The sequence below is a fragment of the Mobula hypostoma genome, chromosome 19 (assembly GCF_963921235.1).
Source record: "Mobula hypostoma chromosome 19, sMobHyp1.1, whole genome shotgun sequence".
NCBI lineage: Eukaryota > Metazoa > Chordata > Chondrichthyes > Myliobatiformes > Myliobatidae > Mobula > Mobula hypostoma.
This window is the reverse complement of record NC_086115.1, coordinates 32,701,091-32,726,713: the sequence shown is the minus strand read 5'-3', so window position 1 is coordinate 32,726,713 and position 25,623 is coordinate 32,701,091. Positions and strand designations below refer to the sequence as shown.

At 38.1% G+C, this 25,623-nt stretch overlaps 1 protein-coding gene across 1 annotated transcript in view; it reads right to left on the bottom strand.

Annotated features, from left to right (window-relative positions):
- Positions 1 to 19,860, bottom strand: part of LOC134358933 (phosphatidylinositol 3,4,5-trisphosphate 3-phosphatase and dual-specificity protein phosphatase PTEN) — a 135,263-nt gene extending 115,403 nt beyond the window's left edge. Inside the window, exon 1 of the mRNA XM_063071626.1 lies at positions 18,695 to 19,860. Within this exon, the coding sequence (XP_062927696.1) occupies positions 18,695 to 18,773 (79 nt within the window). The 5' untranslated portion in view covers positions 18,774 to 19,860. The remainder of the gene's footprint in view (positions 1 to 18,694) is intronic.
- Between the last annotated feature and the right edge of the window lie 5,763 nt (positions 19,861 to 25,623).

Genomic DNA, 25,623 nt, shown 5'->3' with positions numbered 1-25,623 from the left:
AAAGAAATTGCCATGGCGTACCCAAATTTCTTGTTCACTTATGGCTGTAGGCTCCTGAGGTGCATTCATGTTTGATGTTGAAAGACCCAAAACACCCTGTGACCACAGGTTACATCACTGCTGAAGTGTCTGAGTGCATGGCAAGATATATCGTTCTATCTATATTATGAAAGGCTCTCACATCAAATCGCAGTGCATCTACATTCTCAGACATTTTACTAGTGCACAGACGTAAATTTCCACCATCAAAAGTAAAGCCATGTCTTTAAATAGTTATTTAATATTCTAATCTCCAATAAATTACACAATAAAATCAAAGAAATTGTGCTTTCACATTCAAATTTCTTAGAACTGGACTCCTGTAATCATACAGTTACATTTCTGCAAATCTAACAAAATAATCAACAAAAATTCTTACTAATGAAGTTCACCAAAAGATCATGATCTGGCTTGTAATAAACTTTACCAACTACTTCAAAAAGAGTAAGTTGCATGGGACCCGACCCAAAATGGTGGATTCAATTTAGCACCATTGGCTGAGTTTTTTTTTAATAAATGCATTTATTTTTATTGACATTCATGAGTGTGAAATATCTTTTTGCACAGGAATCTTATGTTTAATGTCACTCTAAGTAACAATCCTTGAGACACTTGTTGGAAGTTCTAAATGAATTAAAGCCTCCAAAATAAAACAGACTCAGACAGAAAGATATTTATTCTCCATCTGCAAGTGATACAAGCATTAAAAGTTCCGTATAGATTTTCAGAAAGTGTGACAAAAATACAAGCAGATTAAGAACAATGTATAAAATAACCCAATGAATTGTGGACAGTTCTAAAATTATGATAATTTACTTTAAACAAGCAAACTCATTTCCAAAGGAACAGATCCTATCTGAACAACGAACATATCATGCAAGCACATTCCAAGAACAGCCTGCAAAAGCATATTCAACTTCACAAACAAATTAAATTCAGGTTTCAATGTACAATTTACAGGATAGATTTTTTGATGGAAAGACCTGGAACCAGTGGATATAGGTAACTACAACAACTGTTTCAGAATGTCAGGAAAGCAAGCAAGATCCACAAATCTAAACAATTAAATCTAAATGGAATTGGTTTATTCTTGTCACATGTACTGAGATAGCAAAAAACTTGTTTTGCATGCCATCCAGATTATGCCACATATAATTATATCAAGGTTGTAAAACGAATATAGTGTTGCAGTACAGAAAAAGTACAAGTAGACAAGTGCAAAGGCTACAACAGGGTCGAATGGAAGGTCAAAAGTTCAAGCGATTCATCTTTTGGCATATGAGAGCACCAGTCAAAAATCTGATAATAGTGTGATGAAGGATGTCCTTCAGTGTGATGATTGGTTGTGCTCTCAGGCTTTTGCAGATCTTGCCCATGGGAGAATGGAGAAGAGCGAATGATTAGGGTGGGGCGGGGGTGCTTGGTTACATTAGCTGCTTTCCCCAGGCAGCGGAAACTGTAAATGGAATCAATGAAGGGGAGGTTGCTAGTGTGATGGATTAGCCACAGCAGTTGCCATACCAAGCCGTGGTGCATCTGGATTAAGATGCTTTCTATGGTACATCTATAAAAAATTTTAAAAAGCCAATCATAAGGGACTTGCTTAATCTTCTGAGGAAATGGAGGTTTAAGTCCCCAATTTTGGAATCTCATTCAAGAAGTTTGGTTATTACCAACTAGAAACATCTAAACTTAGAGGGACAGAACATTTATACATAATGAACTAATGGCTTGAGTGATAACAAATACATTACAATATGGACAAACAAAATATAGCAAAGAAATAAATTAAACACTTATACAATAAATATCAATACGACTTGCAAATTTGTAAAAGGCTAGTTTGGGCCCAATGAAAAGATACACTTGTTTATTAACATACTCCATCAAGAAGCACATGCAACATCAAACACTTAAAGCAATAAACTCAATAATAATGACAGGCTTGACTGAAATCATTTTGAAAATATCTGTGCAATATGCTCCAGGTATGACCTACCCAAGGTGTTTCACACAAGATTTTCTTGTACTTGCAAACCTCCAATTACACTGGACAACAAAGATTTTGCTTCCTGAATACTTTTGGGTATATCTTATGGATTTTGGGCTGCTGATCTTGAAAATCACTATGAAATTTTCCTTTCACACCTTTTTTTTTTAAATCACCTACATGCATAATTTCAATTCATAATTCAAGTTTAAAATGCTGACCACAACACAAGCTGAAAAGTTTTCTATCTTGTCCAGGCACGCCTGGACATGCTTAGGCAGGGCAGATGCCACATGGCATGGCAGGTTTTAGAAAGGCTATAAAAGCATCACCCACATACCGTTCTATGCACTGCATTTACAAATATATCGGTTTGTGATCTTGCTGCTGCTCATGCTCTATGCAAAGAGCATATTGTGTGTATCCATAATAAAGTAATTGTATTTTCAGGAATATATGTGATAGCAAATATCTCAATGTCGCAACAGCCAAGATACTTTATTTGTGGCAAGTATACGTTTAAATCTCAAAGACGGAGCATGGCTCCTCTTATTGAGAAAGCCTATGAGTTCTACTTTGGGTGTAAAATAGGTGACCAAGAAAAAACCTGGGCTTCTCATATTTGTTGTGGAACATGCACTGTCAATATTAGAGATGGACTCAGAGGTACTCTGAAATCAATGCAATTTGCTGTCCCCAATGATATGGCGAGAGTAGAAGGCTCATGTGGTAGACCGCTACTTCTGTCTGACCAGTGTCTAGTTTCTTTGCTAGAAAACAAGAAAGCCACTGAATATCCCAATCTCCCTTTAGCCATGAGACCTGTAACATATGGCAATAATCTTCCAGTACCAAAGCCACCAGAGACATGGAGTATGATGTGTGAGCCAGGCACAGAAAACGACACTGATACCAATACAGATTTTGAACCCCTCATGTCAAGTTGGCCTCATCTAATAACTCACTGCGAGTTAAATGAGCAAGTCAGACACTTGGATTTGTCAAAGGCAAAAGTATAATTACTCAGTTCAAGACTGCAAGGATTGAACCTACTGTCACCAGGCACAAGAATTTCCGTGAAGGATCTCAATATTTGAGACAGATGTTTCCCAGAATAACTGATGCCAAGATTAAGGAAGGCATTTTTGCTCGTCCACAAATCAAACACGTCATCAATGACAGACAATTTGAAGAACTTGCAGTGGGACTGGAGAAAATCGCATGGAAGATATTCAAGGATTTTACTGAAAATTTTCTTGGCAACTACAGAGCAGGCAACTGCAGAGCACCAAACTACATGCAGCTGGTTGACAACATGTTTCAAGCATACAAAACTATAAAGTGCAACTTGTCACTAAAGATTTATTTTTTCCATTCCCATTTAGACTTCTTCCCTGCAAATCTTGGTGTAGTCAGTGACAAGCATAGTGAAAGATTTCACCTGAACATCACAGTTATGGAGAAACTATCAGGGCAACTGGCATCCATCAATACTGGCTGAAAATTGTTGGACACTTAAGCAAGAAGCTTTAGACATTGAGTACAAATGAAAATCAAAAACATTTTTAGCTTAGTTGAACTGGCAAAGCCACTGCACTGTTATGCAATTAAACATATTACATTCAATACAAGTTAATTTCTTGTTTCTCTGAATTCCTATGTTATGCATGTAGTCTGAAATTATATTTGTGTTCAGCTTCAAGCAGTCCATCCTGGCTAGAAGAAAAAATTCCGTAGAAGGCACACTTTTGCAAAAATTTGCTGTCTAGTGTTATTCATTTTCCTTTGTTAATTCTCACAATGCTGATCAAATTCAGTAAAATCCTTTCAAGTACAGAAATATCTGTACTAGCTGCTCATTCTTATACAGTACTTGCCAATATTAAATTTTTAATTTTACTGTCATGTTACTCATCTACATTCATAGAAATAAATGAGTTTCATGGATTTATAAACTTGCCAATATCACATACAAAATTAACATTTCCAACTTACAGAAGTTATAGAAGCCTTAAACATCTTCACTGCTCAGAATCAACAGCTACTTATTATCTTGAGTTTTACAATTTGTAAAGTTATAGCAAAACATAGTCTCTTCAGTTATAAACTTGAAATGTAGATCATGAAACTCAAAACATTCAAACTTACCCAAAACCTCAAAGGAAATAAATAACGCTGAGCATCGAGTTGAAATTTGGTTATTTATTTCATGATTCGAATTGCTTTTTAATTGTTAACTCAGAGCTTACTTTCGCAGGGCACCACAAAGGCTAAGAATAAAAATTAAATTAGTGGAGATCAACTCAAGTATTAGGAATTTAAGAATTGAAAAACATTAGGTGAATATCTCCATGATTCTTAAGGAGTGATTTAGAACAGCAGAATACCAAAGAGAATAAAGAACAGTTTATGCATGGAAGACCAAGATACAATTGATTAGAGAGGTACTTGAAAGAACCATAATGAGGAAAATACCCAAATACTTCTATCACATGAAGAAATGTAGGAAAATTGCCAAGGTCCAAACAGATAGAGGCAGCATTTAAATACCACTCAGACCAGCACTTCATAATGAAAAGTTACCAATATTAAAACTGCCAATTCATTAAAATTAATAGACATATTAGAAAGAATGATGTGAAGTTCAGAATCCCAATAGGTGTGGAATTGTATATGGATATGCCATTGAACATTCATCCATTTGGTATGAAAAGTGATTCTGTTATTTGGGCACAATTTGTCCCTGAATCCTTGTCCATCCTAGCAGTGACAGGAACTGGAGCTCAAAACCATGGGGGGGGGGGGGGGGGTTCCTGTCTGAAAAGAGAAAATAAGAGGCTGGATGACACCAATTGTAACTTGGTCTTCTATGCTTTCCAGACAAATCCAGCTGCCACCCCATCTCTGGGCTGAAAAGAAAGAGTAGCCAGAGTCCAGTGAATAGCTGTGATAAGACAAAGTGCTGGGCATATCATAAATGTAACTATCTTATGGAAACCAGGACGATATGCTTTGGCTTTCAAAGAAAAACTGAATTAAGTTACTGGAACATTTGGGAAGGGAATGGGATTTGTTAAGGGATTGGCATAAACATGACTGAATAGCCTCCTTCTACATCTTAAAATATGGAACCTGCTATGCCTGCGGTCAGAAAGGGCCCGCTGTAGGAATATATAGGAAATGGGGTTGGGGGGGAATACAAATCAAATAAGCTCAGGCAGCTTGCTCATCACAAGATTTGTACATTTTCCAAATATTAATATACTCAGTGAATAATTTTTTTAAATGATTTCACTACTTCATCCACTGCTGTGCACTGAACATACCAACTGATTTCGGCAAGGTAATGCGAGATAACATGCTGAAGGTCATAGCAACCTTGACAAAGTTGTATATAGATGGGTGAAAGGCTAATTGAATGACTATTGCCCTCCAAAGAGAAGCACCATAATGCAGAAGTTAATGATGTCTACCTCTCAAGCTCCAGGGACATGGGTCCAACCCGGTTTTTGGATCTCTCAGTAACAATAAGCAATTCAAACTGATGTGTGAAAGATCAATGGCTGAGCCATCAGCTGCAACTGATTTAAGAAACACAATATTTAGAATTATATGCTACTTCCATGCACTGTGGGCCATTACAGAAATCACTAATCAAAATTAGCGAAAGAATCTAATTCAAATGCTTCAGTTTTATTTCAATAGAAATATGTTGACAACTTCTATTTACACCTTGCCTTCAACAAATCCAGTGTATCCCACGGATCGCATTTTCAAATACAATTAACAAACCACCAATGGAGACAAGGCAAACTACTAAAAGCTTGCCAAAAAGGTATTTTTTAAATAGAAGTTTTGAAAGGGAGGAGAAAAGTAGAAGACAAATATAGAGAATTCCAACACTCCAGTCCTTAAGAGTCTGAAGACTCAACCACCAACGATGGAGTGATCAAATTCACAGATGAGACAAAATCCAGAATTAGAAAAGCATAGGTAACTCAATAAGTTGATAGTTTAGCAGAAATTGGAGAGAATAGAGGGACAAGGTAACAAAGAGTAATATTTTGAAACATGCATTGTTTTAACTGGGGTTAGCACAAGGATGACAATGGCAATTTTACACATTTTGCTTAAGTAAATGAGAGAGGTTGGCAGATTACTGAAGCAGCTACTACACCTTGAGGGAACAAAGATGGACAGCAGCAAATGTTAACCCAAGATTTACAAGCAGATAGTATAGAATTATTTTACTCAACTGAAAATTTCTAATTTAATCCAGGTATACTTAATCTTAAAGCTTTGCAAATTCTCCATAAGAAACAAGAATGAATTAAGCCATTCTGTCTGCCCCATCACTCCATCATGGAATATCCCTTTCAAACCCATTCTCCTGCCTTCACCCCATAACCTTAATCAAGAACTATTAGTACTCTATTAGACTCAAGAACTATTAGAACTCTGCTTTAAATGTACCCAATGACTGGCACCCAAAGCAATCTGTGGCAATGAATTCCAGAGTCACCAACCTCTGGCAAAAGAAATTCCTCCCCATCTCTGTTCTAAAAGAACCTTTCTCTCGGGGTAAACTTGGTCAATTTCTATTTGACTTCACATCACAAAAAAATGTCCAGGTTCAAGTCTGTAAATATTTAAGTATCTAAGCTGTCACAAGTTGGAAAAAGGTCAACAGACACCTTGGAGATCAAATGGCATGCACCTTTACTTATATTTTTAACTTGAATCTTCTGAACAAATTAAATAACCACAGTCACACACTGATAGAGACTCAAATCAATTAGCCTCATGAAGCTATCCTCTGTATTTCATTTTTTCTTAAAGAATGAACTAGGAGTAAAAATTTGACCAATTAATAATCATTGAAGTCTGGATATTTTCCCTCGAGGCAGAGATCAACTTGAAAATTACAAAAACAATTTTTATTTATAATATATCAACTGATATCCATTTCCTCTATTAAGTCAATATCACTTTTGAAAATAACAAAAACATACTCAGCATTTGATTTCTACTTCCAAAAGTAATCGAATATCACACTGATATCAGTTTTCCATCTTTCCTTACAGAGAAATCAAACCCAATTTGCACTATTTTGACTAAAGCTCAGTTACTGTTGGGAAACAATAGAAAATTTCTAGGCCAAGCAACACCTTCAATCCAAATCTGTTCAACATAAACACGATATTGAAAATATAATTGATACAAAGCAAAATTTTCCTCAAGGTTAGCTGCATTACATCTTGCCAAATTACTGCCCGTTTTCTGAGGGTATAAATGCATGACATAGCTCCTAAGTAAAATGCAATTGCAAAAACAAAGCAATTCTTTTACCTGGTTAATGCTTTATAAAGCCTGTAGCTCAATAATAATCACCAGATCACACTAATGACAATTTTTCACTGGGGAAAATATCTGGCGTAGACTACATTAATTAGCTTAGTTATTCATTTGACACAAACAACTAAAACTCCAAAGATTGGCCTTTTTTAAATTATACATGCCAGACCATATTCAGCATGAAACACAAAGGAAGAAAATTTATCACTACAACGGTAATACTGAACTAAGTATCTACATAAAACAGACAAAGCATGGTGAATAAAGACTATGAATTGTAAATAAGAATATCCATGTGGGAATGTGATACGATTGTAGAAATGAAACAAGACTCAAAAATCAAAAGAGTAAGTTTCAACACATACCATTCCAAGATACAATGTGCTTAGAAAAGAGGCAAAGAATTATAGATAAAAATATATACAAATACAAGAGGTTAGTGATTAATACTAATGGATTTGAAGAACTGGATAAAATGGCCTAAATACCAAATCAAGAGCTGGGTGAGCAAATCTGCAGAATGATTAAAACTGTTCATGATTCTGTTGATGTCTATCACCTCAAAAGTGATTAGAGAAATATTAGAGTAATAAAGGCAAAGAAACGGACTTCTTTTGAAAGAGGGTTCACAAGAATTTTCCTGTCGCAACACTTCCAACAAATAAGGAATCAGAAATTTTCAATCTTGCTCCGAGGAATAAAGTGAGCCAAAACTCCAGAAACAATTATCATTGGCTAAAGTTTAGATTAATAAAGAAGGAGCAAAAGGAAATCCAAAACACACTCGCTAGATTGGATGGAGGCTATCTTCAATGGGCTGAGAAGGATCCTGGCCAATATAAAGTAGAACTGGATACTGGTGAACCGAAAAGTAGCAATGGGTTACTTTTAAAAGAACAGATGCGTCAAGTAAAATCTAAATTCCTTCCTAAGAACAGAAAAAGAAATTGGGAAAAGTAAAAAGGCGGATGATGCAAGGTAAAGTGCTCTTTTAAGAATCAGTATTAGTAAAAGAAAAGAAATAGGAATAAAAGTAAAAGTAGCAAATGAGAAAACAGTTACTAATATGAAAGGGAATACAGCAGATTTCTATGTCCATACAAACCATAAGCAAATGCCAAGAGGAGTGAGGTGAACTGCTATAGGGATAGGAAAAGTGATCTACACCAGGTACACAAGATCCCCCCAGCAGCTGGGAATGGAGGCACTGTCATGCTTTAATGAAGTTGAAATTATAGATTACAAAAATATAAAAAATGATTATATTCAAGCTAACCTTACTGTGATGCTTGTAACAGTCGCTAAAGTCCATAGAATGACTGTCCAACTATTTATAGTGACATCAGGCATTTATGGAATAGGGCTGGGCACATATTTTATAAGCTGTGACCACTGAACTATGTATAGAGACAAAAGGCACACCTGGAACAGTAAATGACTACTTTTGTATTTACCACTTCAAGTACGTAAATTTAAGATGTTTGCCAGAAGTTGGCCAATCCATAGCTACAGAGTGAACACACTTCAAGGACAACTTATTTCCATTTCTGGTTTGACATGGAAATAAGTCTTCCACAGATGGAGCAAGCAAATTGGTTGTTTGAGGTTGTCCACTCCTTCTGCCACTTAAAATCTGTGTGCTCCTGATGCATGACCTTGATACTCTCATACATTCCTCCCTTACTTTGAGCAGTCATGGACCAAAGGTTGCCAGGAGTTCGTGAGGTAGTTGCACTTCAAAAAAACTGGGTACATCCTTGAATCTTCTCCTCTTTCCACATGGTAATCTCTCTCCACAATGCAGCCTGAAATTATGAGCCTCATTCAAGCATCTGTTGTCAGGCAACACCGCCTGCCCAACACTGAGAAATTATTGAGCCAATGATGCTTTATTTTATACTAGTCTTTATTTCATACTAGTCTTCACTGAGAATTATTCTGTTCTATACTGGCGCTGTGCCCTGCATCTTTATTGGTGAAGATAGGAAGCAATGTACCTCATAAGAGACAGAATCCACAAAGTAATTGGGCAGCTGCTCTTTGGCCACTGGGAAGTGGCAATTGAACACCATGTGTCAGTGAGTTTCTCTGCAGTCAGTATCAGGGACACTTTTAGTTATCAGTTGGATCAGATCCCTTTGGTCCCAATTACAGCATCTCTAAGTATTCCTGAACTAATCCCCCTCTTTCTGATGAGGCTACAGATTCATGATCATGATCAAAGCCCTTCATCACAAACCAAGAAATAGAACAAGACAGATACTTATTCAACCTAAGCACCTCATTCAACACTTAGTTATGGGATACTTTTACAGAGTATATGCAACATTCTTGTATGATACCCAGAACAAGTGAGCTTGCACCAACACTTAATTTTAATCTGCCTTATAGACTTTATCATGATAAAGGTTTTAGTGCAGATAGGCCTGTATTTAAGCGCAGCCAAAGTTCAGTATACTATTCTGCCCTACTTCAGGAAACCAGCTTGCAAATAATGCAACTGATAATAAAGGCTGTAAAGGGGCATGAGCCAAGTGTCTGACAGAACTTGAACAGAGCTACCGTGAGCAAACTGTTGCTAAACAAGTTCCACATGACAGCACTATCAATTATCCTTTCCACCACCATGTTGATAATCAAGAATAGATTAATGGGGTGGTAACTGGCTGGGTTAAATGTGTCCACCTTAAAAGGGCAGAACGTACCTGAGCAATTCCCCATTGTCAAGTAGATTCCATTGGTTCAGCTGCACTAGAACATGGCCAAGAACATAGCAAGTTCTGGAACAAAAGATTACAGTGCAATTGCCAGGTTGTCAGGGCCCACAGCATATGCTTAGCCTACCCTTAGCCTTTTTTTTTAAAATATCACATGGAGTGAATCAAACTGGATGAAGAATGGTACCTATCATGCTGGGGTTTAATGGAGGAGACTGAGATGGATCATCCACTCAGCATTTGCTGCTGAAAATTAGTGCAAATACTTGTTTTCACACTGGTGGACTTCAGGCAAGTTTTATTTCAAACTACATTGAGTGTCATGGGCCCATTCCTAAGAATTTATCTGGGCTGCTAAAACTTTCCTTTATACTTAAAACCTCCAAAGAAATATGAACTGGAATTGGATTTCAAAGTTCAAAGTAAATTTGATCAGAGTACATACATGTCACCGCATACAGCACTGATTCATTTTCCTGCGGACATTCTCAGCAAATCTATCGAATAGTGACCATAAACAGGGTAAATGGAAGAGCAAGTAGAGCGTAGGGTAAAACAACATCTTAATCAACTGCTGTTACAACAGGCTGCTAACTGTTTGAAATAGGAAATCAAATAGGTCATTTGGTCCTTTCAAATCATTTTATAATTTATAATATTCAAGTGAGGCCTTTTACCTCAGTGCTATTTTCTCACACTATCCCCACATCCCTAAAATCTAGAAATGTTGATTTCTAATCTGAATAAATGAAATTCCACAGTACTTTAGGTTAGAGAATACCCAAGATTCACATTCCTCATCATAAATAATTTCTCATCTAGTCTTAAATTGCTTTATTCTAAGACAGCAACCTACTATAGCCAGGATATTCCCTGCTTCCAAAGTGCTGTCACTGTAAAAATGTCACTGATATCTCTTCTTTCCACCAGAAAACACAAGCCTACTCTCATACGGCAAAACTGGCACCCATGGAACAGTCTGATGATTCTTCACTGCACAAGGCATGTACTATTTTAGATAAAACAAAAAAGTGTACAAAATACCCTAAGTGCAGTCTGATCAATGCTGTATGGAATTGCAGCAAGGTGCCTTTACTCTTAAAATCAAATCCCTCTGTAACAAAGTCAACACACCAATTGTCTTACTAATCACTTGTTGGTTCTCAAACCAGCTACTCATGTAAGTTTTGATCCTTTTTAAACCACTCACATTCTCCCCCTTTGAAGCAGCTATGTCAGTACACAAAGACATCATCAACACAAAAAGTTGATCTCTTTATGAAAACAAAGACATATTAATAAAATTAATGTTACAGTGCCAACGTAAGAGTTAAGGCCTAACATAAGCAAACTGAATGTATGATGCAAAGGGTGACATGAAATGTGATGTGATAGGAAACGCACACACAGCAAGATTCATAATATACACAAATTATGAACAAAGCTCTATAAACAAATTAGGAGCATGTGCTCTGCTAATTAGCAGCTTTTCATTTACACTCCCTTTTACTTCACATGCAAATTATACATCTGTCTGAACTTTAAACCAACATATTAATAATGAACTGGACTACATACTTGTCTGATGTTGATCATTACTTTCTAATGCAGAATTGAAAACAACTCAAATGGTTTAAAAACACAAACAGGAATTCTGCAAATGCTGGAAATTCAAGCAACACACATCAAAGTTGCTGGTGAACGCAGCAGGCCAGGCAGCACCTCTAAGAAGAGGTACAGTCGACATTTCAGGCCGAGACCCCCCCCCTCCCACTTTCAAATCTCTTACTAACTCTTCCTTCAGTTAGTCCTGATGAAGGGTCTCGGCCTGAAACGTCGACTGTACCTCTTCCTAGAGATGCTGCCTGACCTGCTGCGTTCACCAGCGACTTTGATGTGTATTGCTCAAATGGTTTAAATCACTGCAGAAGAATTTAAGATACTGACCTCATAATAGTTGATTTACAATTGCTAAAAATGTATGATCCAAAGTACTGTCATGATTTTAAAACTATACTCTGCACATGCACAAGGTGGATCATTCAGCACACAACCTTTTTTCACAGAAAAGCCATTAAATGCATTTTTAGTTAGTTGTATTGGTATGAAAGCACTGAAAACAATTATTTGTGCTACTAAAATACTGAAAAAGATTATCCTTCTTTGATCCCACATAATCTAAATGCATAAAATTTCTATAAAGTGTGCAAAGTATTGCAATGCTAAATAATTTATAATTTTTATTATTCAGACTTTGATCTTTAACACTCAACAGATATACAACCACATCCTAATGCATTAGATTACTTTGCCCATCTGGACCATCACTACAACCTTACTGCTTGCCTGCCAACTGTCTCTGCAGCCAGAAACGATTGGCTTGAGCTGGTCATGTTTGGCCTAATTACAGATGACAAAATTGTCTATCAGGTGCTTGAATTTAAACGTTTGAGCAATGCAATAAACATCAATTGCTCATTCACCTGCTCAAATGTACATTTTTTAAAATCACACAGACCTTTTCATAAACGCAAAACTCAAATTCCAAGTTGAATTCTGTAAGAACCAAAGAAAAATTGGAGAATCTTCCACCTTCAAGGTGCAGTGTGAATATGGAAAAAGATAACATATTCCGTGTTAACGTTTAACTTATGTAACCCAAAATTAGATCTGAAATAACCTCATGAATTAAAACACCAACAGTACAGGAACAGATCCTTTGGGCCACAATGCCAAACTAAAGGGAATGACTTTTCATAGGACTTTGCAGAGCCACAGGAAAGACACTTCTCATTAACAATATGGATTTTGTTACCTCCAATGGACCCAACAATAAATAACAATCTCTAACTCCAAATTGTTTTGGATGTCCAAGGTGTTTTCTATTAGGAAAGAGTGGAACTCGAGGTACACCAAAGATAAATTATTTTACATAAAATGTTTCTGTATTGCAACTAGAAACTTGATTTTTTTCTTCATATAATTTTTACTATCAGCCTACACAGCTATTAATAAATGATTGTAAAGACATTTATGTACTTTCATGAAGAAATGAATTTAGTCTCAATATCCTTCTCAACATATACAATTTTCTCACTTGGTCAAACTATCAAAATCAATAGTGTACATGCTTTCTTTTACCCAGTTTAGGCAGATAGCTACAATTTATGGATGCCGCAGGAGACAAGTATTTCAATCAGCTACCCAGTTCTGCAAGACTACCTATGCGGACCTCAGAGAATACAAAGGATACGAGGCTTCACAGGAATGGTTACGAAACTTATTTTTAACCCACAGGATAGAAAACTAATTTTACATTTTGTGAAGCCTGAACATGCTTTGTTACTTCCACCTTCTAAAAAGGAACTACAGGCAATGGCACTTTCACATATGTCAACGGACAGAAATGCACACAGCCATACTTCAAATCAACAAGTTTCACAAAGCAAAATGGTGGGCACTGCCATCAAGCTTGGTGCTACATTTAAATGTGTGAAATATTTACTTGCATTGCCTTTTTCTCCTCTCCTGCTGGTTTTGATCTTAATCCAACAAACCTTACAGGTTCAAACTTAGGTCTGTGTGAATGGAGATGGCATTTATCAATCTCCCTTGAACAGTAAAGCCACTCTATAATTCACTCATTATGCTCACTAGTAAAGATAACTTGACCTTCAATTTGCAACAGGCCTAAACCACTGCCAAATCCTATCAGTGTTTACTATAGAAACGTAGTCTGAAATAAATATGACATAGGCATATTTTAATTCTATACAAATGTAAATCATACTGCATTACAGAGTTTAGGATTACAGATCAGAAAATGACAAGCATAAGATAAGTGACTGTACTCAAATTCAGGCGATGGGCTCAAAGGTGACAATGTGCACTACATCTACCCTATCAATGTAAAACAAAAACTTGCTGTTCTAGTTGAAGTTAGAGCATTCACCCTGGTATCCTGACTCATGTTATGCCTCCGAAAACACATGACCTAACTCAAATCTAACTGAAAACAGATGATTTGGTCTTCTCCATGTTGTTCTACATGAGTCCACATTCTACATGTATTGCTAGCTAGATTTGCTACAGTGCAATACCGTAGCAATACTTCAAAAGTACTTTATAGGCTTCAATGCATTTTGGGGCACCAAGTCACGTGAGAGACTTAATAAATATAAATACTCTTACATTGCATGTCTTTGTATTGCAAAACATGGAAAATCTACAAACAGTAACAAAAGGAATTGGAAATAGATTAGAAAGGAATAGATTATTAAACTGTATAGTAGTTCAAATAAAAACTAAAAATACGAAGCTTTGAAGTACCTTTGCTGAGTTTTTGCAAGGCCCAAAGGAGGAAAATGTAATGACATCACATTTTCAAAGTCTTGGGCATCCAAATGAACTCACTGAACAGGGATGTTTCATAAAGAAAATACTGAATGCCTGTTTTGAAGTACAAACTTATGGTGGAAAAGTTGCCTCCACTGGATAATTGGAAGGCTGGATATACACCAAAATGTTTGCAAGATAGCATGAAGTATTTCTTTTTAGAACCTATCAAAGCTTTGCAAGTGAAAAATTGCTGATGTAAAAGAGCAATTTTCCAGTGGATCCCTTATACTGGAAATAGGATGTATCATGTCTGGATTGAACAGGTTTAATGCTCTTTCAGATTATTTTCATTAGACATTCATTTTTATTTGTCCAAACCAAACAGATCAATGCCAATATTGAAATCTGAAATAGCTTGCTGCTTTACTCAATGTTGTCTATTATAATTAGTACAATGGGTATTTCCTGATGTAGTCTCGCTTTAATATTGCAGAGTTAAAAACCAAAAAGCAATCTACCAAAACTACTATTACTGATTCACTGGTTTTGTCATTCTGATGCAAGAATTTCTTTCAGAACTTAATTAGATTGAATAATAACATTCAAAGCAAATGTTTCCAACCATACAAATCCATGTTACTTACATTGTAACTGAATGATTTACCTTACCTTTCTCTGATTCTATTTTCTAATGGATAAGGATTAGAGCTTTTTAAACATACTGCTATTCACCAATTACTGTCTCCGTCTACAGCTCCATGCAGAACTGCGGCAGGCATTAACAAAAGACTATTAGGATGTTCTACGGAATGATAAGATGTAGATATTTTTAAAATAATTCACCTTATAAATCACATCACTGAGTAGTTGCGTGACAACATTCCATAGTATGGGGGGGGGGGGTAAGAAACAAACAGAACCAAAGTCTATTGTAACCGTACATTATGCTAAATTGTATTCACCTTGCTACAGATGAAAATATCATCTACAAAAATTACCTGCTTTCTCTTGTTAGCCAGGGTGGTTAAAAAAGCTACTCAAGTAGAGCTATACATGTTAATCTGAACATGCACCACCTTTCTCCCAAATTACTGCTTGGATAAGTAATCCACAGAGGTAATTTAAATCTCCAATCTATTGTGCATGGGAAGAATCACAGCAGAAAACGAGCCAGTTTAGAGGAAAAAAAAACCTTTTCACTGAGGCCAAGGACAGAAATTATTCAAAACTCAATTCTCATTTCTGGCCCACTGCCAACAGACATCAAGAAAATACTCTAAAGAGCTTAAACTCCTGCAGAAGAATCACACAATCACAATCAGCATTTGAGAAAATTCCTTAAAAGCTAAAAAATTTACATCTAAACACCAAGTATCATCAAGAGTACTGCTACAAAATGCTGTAATCCATTACTGAAAATTTTACCTGAAAACATTTATCTTCAACACAGTCTTTTAAGAAAGCTTTATTATGCCATCCTAAAAACCAGACCCTTCACTTAATACTTAAGATACGAAGTTAAATGAACATACACAACGTACATTGCTGCCTTCCAACATAGTAACCTATCCTTGGATTACATTGACATATTCCAAGCTTTACCATTTCTTCTTTCCTCGCAACTCTATGATTGTTACTTCCAAATGTCTTAATTCAATATCCAATGTTCCAAAAAAACATTAACCCAAGATCCAGTATGTTAAACTTTACATAAACATCCAAGTACAACCTATGAAATATTAATTTGGCAACTTTTCCACAAAAGTTAAATACTTCAAATACAATCAACTTATATAAGCAGATACAGAGAAGTTCAAAAATAGAAACATCCCACTAAAAACAATAAAATAAACAACTTTTTTTTGCAATACAGGTTGGAGAAGTATCAATCCTGTCTCGGAAGACCCTGCTACTTTTTGGAGAGAATAATGGAATTATCAAACTCTAGAAGCCATTACAGCAATATAGTGTTCAGGATGACATTCTCAATGTGCAACTCAACATTGCAGCTAAATGCAAGTCCAAGAGACACCAATTTGAAGACAGAAACATTAAATGCAAAGCCATGCAGATAGAGAAATACAAAGTACAAAGCCAAAATCTCACTCCTGGAATGCTTTGCATCGCACCATTAACAAAGTAGGTTGGTTATTCCTTATATCTCACAGATGAAGTTTGCAACAAGTTTTTTCTGAAGGCATCATGTGTCACAAAGTCTGCAACAAGTGACTGAAGGGAATGATACTGTACTATAAAATTTAAACTGCAGATCAGTTAAACTATACACATCTCCTACCATCGTGGATTAAAGATGAAAATCTAGGGTACTAATACATGCAGGACAAGTTACATCATAATACTTGCTAATGTTTACTGTAAACTGCCACATTGTTACTCCTTGTCGTATTAACTACACAAGTACTAATTTTTATGATTCTACTGGACCAGTCATTCCAATCATGATGACAGAGGTTTATTTTAGATTTGTACAGTCTACAGCGCAAAATACGAACTGTTCTATTTCAGCAGATTTTAGATTAAAAGTTAGTACTCAGACATTCTGTGGTCCTGCAACTCCTGTGGTCTGGCATATTTTGAATCTGTAGTTCAGATCTATACTAATTAACTAATTCTAAACAAGACTCAACTAAAATTAACCAAGATCTGTACTAACATGTAGCTAATTAACCTTTTTACATTCTCAGCCGACAGCGTTTCGGACTTATGGAAACTTCGGAACAAGGAGCATTTATATACACAAAAAGAACAATTCTCTTGCTCAGAGAAATATGATCAGGGAACAATCACTATGGTACAGCACCAGTCAGATTACAAGGGTCTGGGCTAAAGAGTTTCAACTTGTAATAGACTTATTTTATGACAGATCAAGAAATATAACAAAGTTGCATAGCAATGTAATAACTAAATCATCATCAAAATCATGGGGCAGAAAATACTTTGAATTCTACAGCTTCATTTACAAAACTTATAAATGTTTTTAAATATCCATACTTCACTTATGCAAAAAATATTGCATAGCAAGAACATTTTTATACTAGAAACATTATAAAAGTGGACAAAATCAACTCAATGTACAACAGGTGCCAGAGTGCATAAGTTTATCTATACAACCACATTTAAGTCCTGGATGAGGTTTGAAATATTTGCATTTCACTAAGATTAGTACAAAAGAAGTTTACTTACTTGGACAATGGACACAGGTTCTCAGAGCTACTACATGACGTTTCAAAGACGATTCAGCATATTAAAAAACAAATCACTTGCCTGAAAACTATAGGACATATAAATCTGACAAAATACATATTTAGTAGCTATATTACGAGGATTTGAAATATGCTTAGAAGTAACAATATCAGACAGTGATTTTAAAAAGTTCCAACACTATGATCAACTGGTCAGAGAATTCCTCAGACATCTTTCTACTGCTATTCAACTACTACAAAACCGTGATCAAAGGTATGTCAAGTTCAGCAATGGCAAGCACTAAAACCATTTGTTTAAAAAGTCTGAAGATAATTGCATTACATGATGCAAATAAATGAATTTTTAAAAAATATCCTTACAAGCGTTTCATTAGATAGCAGTATTGCTTCAATATGAAACTGAAATCAAGGATTGCTAAATCTTTCAAAGCAAGGATATGGAAGAGTAGCTGAACAAAGTAACTGTTCCAATATTGCGATGTGACTCCCTTCAATTGTACAAAAGGTGGTGCAAAAGTCCGACAACACAAAGCAGTGTTAGAAAGTATTTAACCATGCAGAGCATTTTGGCTGAAGCACATATTTGATATTCAATTTCAACCATTTCTATTCTAGGCCAAGACCTAGCCTACTCCCTACACTATGTATCCCTCCTGCAGAGGCTATGCATGATAGTTCGAGATCTGCACAATGGGTACCTTAGTACACAATAAAATGTTCATAACGGCATTATGAATTAAACTATAATACATAGATCGACAAAAATATTTAAGCGTTAAAGAACTCACCCAAAAGTGCACATGCAGTCTCTTGCATACTACCTGGAGCTGCAAAATCAGAATTTACAAAGTAGGGAATAAAACAAACGACATCCAGTCTTGACTCCTTTCATCCAAAATTAAATACTGCTTGGCTTTATTTGCACTTCCTCAATCAAACCTTAATTAAGGATTAGAGAAACAGGTTGCCTATAGCATTTCTAACCCACCCCCCACGACCCCAGCAGCACCCCCAAAAATCAAAATGGATACATGTCAAGTCCAAGTCGAATCCATCTTCCTGGTATCTCCTCTTGTTCCTACTGACAAGTTCTTTGATTCTCGAAGCCATGTCTGTGAGTCCGACAGAAGAGGAGGTGGTGGTGGTGGATGTGGAACTGGTTTCTTGGCTTCTAGCAGATTACGGCTACTGTCAGACAGAGGCCTACACACCGTATCCAAGCCACACACATACACCCACACAGACGGGCTCGTTCGCCTCCCGTTAATATTCTCCGCGGGGGGGTCGGTCCGGTTTTTTTCACATCACCATCGAAGGAGTTGGGGGAGGGGAAAGAAATAATCCGTAGGGTAAAAGTGAAAGCAGTGCGGGAGGAGGAGTAGGATGAGGGGAGGATGGGGGCGGTCGCCACATTCACTGTCTCTTCCTGCGATTTTTCCTCCTCCACGATCACCTCCGCCGCCGCCGCCGCCGTTACCGCCGGCCGGGGGGGAGGAGAGAGGGGAAAAACCCTCACCCGTGGTTCAAGGTGGGGGGGGAAGAAAAGAGGTGGTGGTGGGAAATTCGGGGATTAAAACGAAACAGATGCCCTCCTAAACAAAATATATATATATGCGTATATATTTTTTTAAAAAAATTATATATCCGCAGTCGGTCCTCCTCTTGTTCCGTCAGATATAATCCACACTCCGGGATCCAAAACCGCTCCGCGTTCAAAATGAACCATCAAATTGTCGGTGGGGGGAAAGACAGCAGGAAGCCAGACGCCGCTTCGCTCGCTCTGTAGGTGTGAGCCAATCGCTCCTGGGACGAGCCCCCGTTGCTCGGCCCCGGCCACGGCTCCAGCTCCGGCCACAGGCACGGCACCGACTCCAGCTCTTCCGAGGCGGTGCGGCCGCCGGACTCTCAAACTTCCATCATGGCTTCCCAGGGAAAAAAAAAGCGCAATGCCCTCGAGAGCCGGGGAAAAAATAACACTCCGCCTATTAAAACATAGTCCTCCTTCTGACTGCCCTTCTCGCTCTCCCTCCCGTCAACGATCAGACTCGCCGGCTTGCTTCCCCTACATCGGCGCCTCCGTCACTTCTTTCGCGGACAGTTCCAAGGTGGAGTCCTGCCCGTTCCGGTATCAGCCAAGGCTGAAAGGCGAAGGGGGGAGGGGCGGAATATGAAGTGAATTAAATCAGTATTACAACATTAGTGATGCGGCGGCGGAGGGGCACGGCCTGCACTACTTGCGGAGGTCACGTGCCCGCTGCGATTTTTGGGGAAGTGGTGAAGCCGCTTCTTGCAACCTGAGTGACGGCTGATGGGAGGAGAGATTAGGTATTAGTTCTCGGGGGAAAGGGAATGGGGTGAAAAAGTTCATCTCTCTCTTTCCTCTTCTTTCCCCCTCCTCAAATATCCTGAGCAGGCAGAGAGGTGCAGTGCGCTGGGGCAAGGTGAAGGCGTTGGTCCGGACAAGGTGACGCACCGAAACCCCCCAGTGGGCCCTCCGAGCGATGATCTGAACCACGATCTTCCGCGGATCGTTGACATCCTCCCTCTCGTGTTGAGAGACGGGGGTATCAAGAGGCGGTAGCTGACCGGTTCCCGGAGGGAGACGCGCGTTCATCGGCGCCGGGCCGTGGGTGAAGACCTGCTGCCACCATCTTGGTAAAGGATCAAGTCTGATAGGGCACGTCGCCTTGCACCGTCAAGACCGGCAGCTCGACTCAGAATTATTCCAAAGGGCAACAATTCCCCTGTCCTCAGATAGTTTGGCACACAAATTCCCGTCACCCATGTGTTTCAGTCATTCCCTCAGTATCGTGAGAATTGCCGTTGAGCCGGAAACTGGCGGGATTCTGGTTGGCTGAAGAGCTGCAGAACATCGAGGAAAGCTTTAAAGTGAGATTGAAAATTTAAAAAAATAATTCCCCCAAAAAGCAACCAAATCGTAGACATGCATGGCAATACTTGGGATAGGCCTTTAGGTTTCTGTTTACAAAGCACTTAGAGATTATAATGCATCAGATTTTGTTTTGCTGAATTGTTACAGAATGTGGCGATCCTTGCTGTATTTGAACTTGAATCAAGCCTGTTGGTTTAAAGTTTGTTTTGTAGGAGAAAGTAAAAAGTGGATTTCCATATGAAATTTCAGTATTCAAGATGATGAGCATTGTAGTTCTTCAAGGTAAATGAAATAATGAGAGACTTGAAAATAAAAATCTGAAATAAACGACCAAGTGGTTTAAGTATGTCTGATTATTCATCAAACTGCCTGGTATCTGTGATTTTTGGCAGAAACCATTTTTCTCTAATAGAGTTGTGGTAAGAGAGATTGCCGGCTCAGCAGGTTTGTAGCAAATGAGTAAAGCTATTTTTTTAAATGATAATGCTTAATTATTATTATCTGAGGTATGATAATGAGGAAAATTACTTCCAAATGAGATTGTAGGTAGAATGGAAAAGCCCTACTTAAAAAAAAATGTGGGGGGCGCGGGGGGAGAAGGAAGGGTACAGGAGAAAGAAGAGGAAAAAGTTGCAACAATGGGCTTGATCGATATAAATTCAGGTATGAGGAAATTTGCAAAACATTTTGCATTTTTCATTGCAAACAAAATTGATGTGAATAAACAGGTCTGTCCTGAGCAATGTTGTGGGAACCTTGACATTAAGTGAAAAGAGTGCTGTGGAACCTAGCGATGAAGCATTTCAAATAATCTTACAAAACTGCTAATGTTACATTGGCTGAGTATGTAGTATATCTAAGGAAGTTATTGCAAGTAGCTCAACACCCTTTAACTGATGTTAGGAAACTGCATGGAATTGATGACTGGATCAATTATTTGATATGATTTGGGTCTCTGAAAATTGCAAGGAACAATGTGGTAGAAAGCGCTAGAAAAATGTAAGGATGAGCTGGGTACATTGAAGAGCAACCAAGTCCAAATGTGAGTTGATCTGATGCTACATTTTAGTTCATAAAGCAAAAGTCCTGTGTAGTGAAAATAAAATTGGAAGCAGAAATTAACAAACTTCATTGAAAGAAAATAATTGAGTGTGCATACTCAATTACTGGCAGCACCCATTGTGTCAATATTACAATCGGATCTATCCCTCAGGAATTACTGCAATTGCAAGCTGGCTACTAATCAAGTCTCATCCATGGAATTTATAATTTGGAGGGCAGCAGTTCACTAAGTCGTATAAGTCATGCACATCTAACAGATAATGTTAAAAGATATAACACGTCAAAAAATACAAAGGTTTATTCACATATAATAGACTACTTCTTGGAGTTTTGTCTATGCCTACTATTTAACAGGGAACAATGATGAATATTCCTAATTATTGTAGCCTTGATGGCAGAACACCGGTAGAATTTCCAAGAATTATTAAGAAATCTGGTATCTGGCTGAAATATATCAAAGGAAAAGTTTGTGTACTTGGCAAATGAAGTACAGTCCTTGGTCTATGTACAGTGTATGCTAAAGGATTGCAGCCAGTTCAAGACCAGGTTAAAAGCCATTAACAATGTTCCTGCCCTATCTAAAGTAAGTAAGCCGAAGACACAGCAGGAATTATTGATTTTTTTTTGTTTGCTAAATCAAGAAAGCTTCTAGCTCCATTGCACCAATTACTATGAAAAGGAGTGAACTGGAGGGGGAATATAAGCTCAAAAGGCTTTGAGTCAGTGTAGTATTGGATGGAGCCTCCATGCCACCTCCAATGCGCAGGATTGAAAAAGGCTGTAGAGAATCAGAATCAGGTTTATCATCACTGGCATGTGACGTGAAATTTGTTAACCTAGAAAGGGATGTAGACTCAGCCAGCTCCATCATGAGCATTTGCCTCTCCTCTATTCGGGACATGTTCAAAAGCCGGTGCCTCAGGAAGGCAGCATCCATCATTCGGGACCCTCACCATCCAGGACTGCCATCAGGGAGTACGCTCAACACCTAAGAACAGCTTTTACTCCTCCACCATCAGATTTCTGAACAGCCAATGAACCTATGAATACAATCTCAATATATTGCTCTTTTTGCACTATTTAACTATTTATTTATTATATACTCCTTATTGTAACAGTATTTTTATGTATTGCACTGTACTGTTGCAGCAGATGACATTTCACAACATACGTCAGTGATACTAAGCCTGATTCTCATTGTGCATTTCAAAGAATTGCTACGACACTCACAAATTGCTGGAAGAAGTCAGCAAGACAGGAAACATCTATGGAATGGAATAACAAGGTTTTGGGCTGGAACACTTCATCTGGAATTAATCTGCTGAGGAGCTAGTTCGCCACTGAACAAATTTGTGACGTAGCATCATGTGTGATGGTATAGTGCTCTCCCTTCCATTGGAAGATGGTTTTGAAAAGTTGATGTGGTAATATGTCCAGAACACTGACAACAGCAGAGAAATTATACTCTGAGCTGGATAAACGGTTTACCTGTCATGCTTGGAGTGCAGACGTTTCATAATTACATTTATGGATGTCACTTCTTCATTTACATAGACCGCAAACACCTGTTCCATAGAATGAAGTTGGTGTATCAAATTATGTATCCACCCGTTCAAAGATGACCTCTGTGCTTAAGAAAGTATGAAGATAATACTATTTTCAAAGCAGGGAAATATCAGTGGAAATGCATGCCCCTTGGTTATCATCCAATGCTTTAGATCAAAATCTAAAATAAAACAGAAGACTTTGCAAACATTTAGTAAGTTAGGCAGCAACTGTGAAGCAGAGTTAATGTTTCAGGTCAAAGACTCTTTATCGTCTATAACACTGACACTTTCCACAAATGGGCCCTGACATGTGGGCTATTTCCAACATTCCTCTTGTTTCTGTTCTCTGCAAAGCTGCCCTTATTAATCTATTACCCAGAGGGCTCTGTTAATAGCATATCACCATGGTTATCATTTCTTCTCCTCCCTTCCTTTGCAGCTTGAAACAAATTGTTTTCTTGTTTTCCAGTTATGTTGAAGGGTCTTTGACCTGAAAGGTTAACCAATTTTATTTTGACAAATGCTGCCTGACTTGAGTACTTTCAGCATTTTCTGTTTTTGTTGCTGATGAAGTAACGCAGGGCCAAGTGCCTCTGATGGATCATCTGGACATTAACTTTTGAGTACTGTGCAGATTGCATGTAAGACAGCAAAAAAAAAAATCACGTACTATCTCAAGTTCATAAGTATGTCATGAAAGGGTGGCCTACAGGAAAATAATTGTGGTTATACTTTATTATTCCTAGAATTTTCAGCTCAATGGATGTGTGTTTGGAGCTAGAATTGTAATTTTCACACAAGATTGGACATTGGTTCTGAAACAGCTGTATCAGGCATACCCTGGAATTAATACAATAAAAGGGTTAGCCATATTGGAATCTGACATTGAACAAGAAGGGAAGTAGTGTAGCAACTGTCAAGAATGCAGAAACTTAACTGTCTCTACTCCCGTACATGCTAGGGAGTGGTCTGAGTAGACTCCATGTTGATTGTACTGGACCTGTCCTTGAGAATGTGTTCCTGGTGAATGATAATTGATATTAATTCAAAATGGATGGAAATATATCCGATTATTATTTCACAATCAGATGCTACAACTGAAATGTTGACTGACCTAGTACTGTTAGAGCTCTGGAAAATTCGAAGGTTGCTAGGAAAGAGTTTAAGAATGGAATTAGGAGAGCCAGAAGGGGCCATGAGAAGGCCTTGGTGAGCAGAATTAAGGAAAACCCCAAGGCATTCTACAAGTATGTGAAGAGTAAGAGGATAAGCCGTGTGAGAATGGGACCAATCAGGTGCGATAGTGGAAAAGTGTGCATGGAGTCGGAGGAGGCAGCGGAGGTACTTAATGAATACTTTGCTTCAATATTTACCAGAGAAAAAAAGACCTTGGCAATTGTGGCGATGACTTACAGCAGACTGAAACGCTTGAGCATATAGACATTAAGAAAGAGAATGTGCTAGAGCTTTTGAAAAGCATTAAGTTAGATAAGTCACTGGGACCAGATGAGGTATACCCCAGGCTACTGGGGGAAGCGAGGGAGGAGATTGCTGATCCTTTTGTGATGATATTTGCATCATCAATAGGGATGGAAGAAGTACTGGAGGATTGGAGGGTTGCAAATGTTGTTCCCTTTTTCAAGAAAGGGAGTAGAGATAACCCAGGACATTATAGACCAGTGATTCTGACTTCAGTGGTAGGCAAGTTGTTGGAGAAGATCCTGAGAGGCAGGATTTATGAGCATTTGGAGAGACATAATCTGATTAGGGATAGGCAGCATGGGTTTGTCAAGGGCAGGTCATGCCTTACGAGCCTGATTAAATTTTTTGAGGATGTAACAAAACACATTGATGGTAGAGCAGTGGATATAGTGTATATGGATTTCAGTAAGGCTTTTGATAAGGTTCCCCATGCAAGGCTCCTTCTGAAAGTAAGGAGGCATGGGATCCAAGGACACCTTGCTTTGTGGATCCAGAACTGGCTTGCCCACAGAAGGCAAAGGGTGGTTGTAGATGGTTCGTATTCTGCATGGAGGTCGGTGACCAGTGGTGTTCCGCAGGGATCTGTTCTGGGACCCCTCCTCTTTGTGACCTGGATGAAGAAGTAGAAGGGTGGGTTAGGAAGTTTGTTGATGACACGAAGGATAGTCTGGAGAGTTGTCAGAGGTTACAGCGGGGCATCGATAGGATGCAGAACTGGGCTGAGAAGTGGCAGATGGACTTCAACCCAAATAAGTGGGAAGTGGTTCATTTTGGTCGGTCAAATTTGAAGACAGTATAATATTAATGGTAAGACATTTGGCAGTGTGGAGAATCTGAGAGATCTTGGGGTCTGTGTCGATAGGACACTCAAACCTGCTGCACAGGTTGACAGTGTTGTTAAGATGTATGGTGTGTTGAAATTCATCAACTGTGGGATTGAGTTCAAGAGCTGTGAGGTAATATTACAGCTATATAA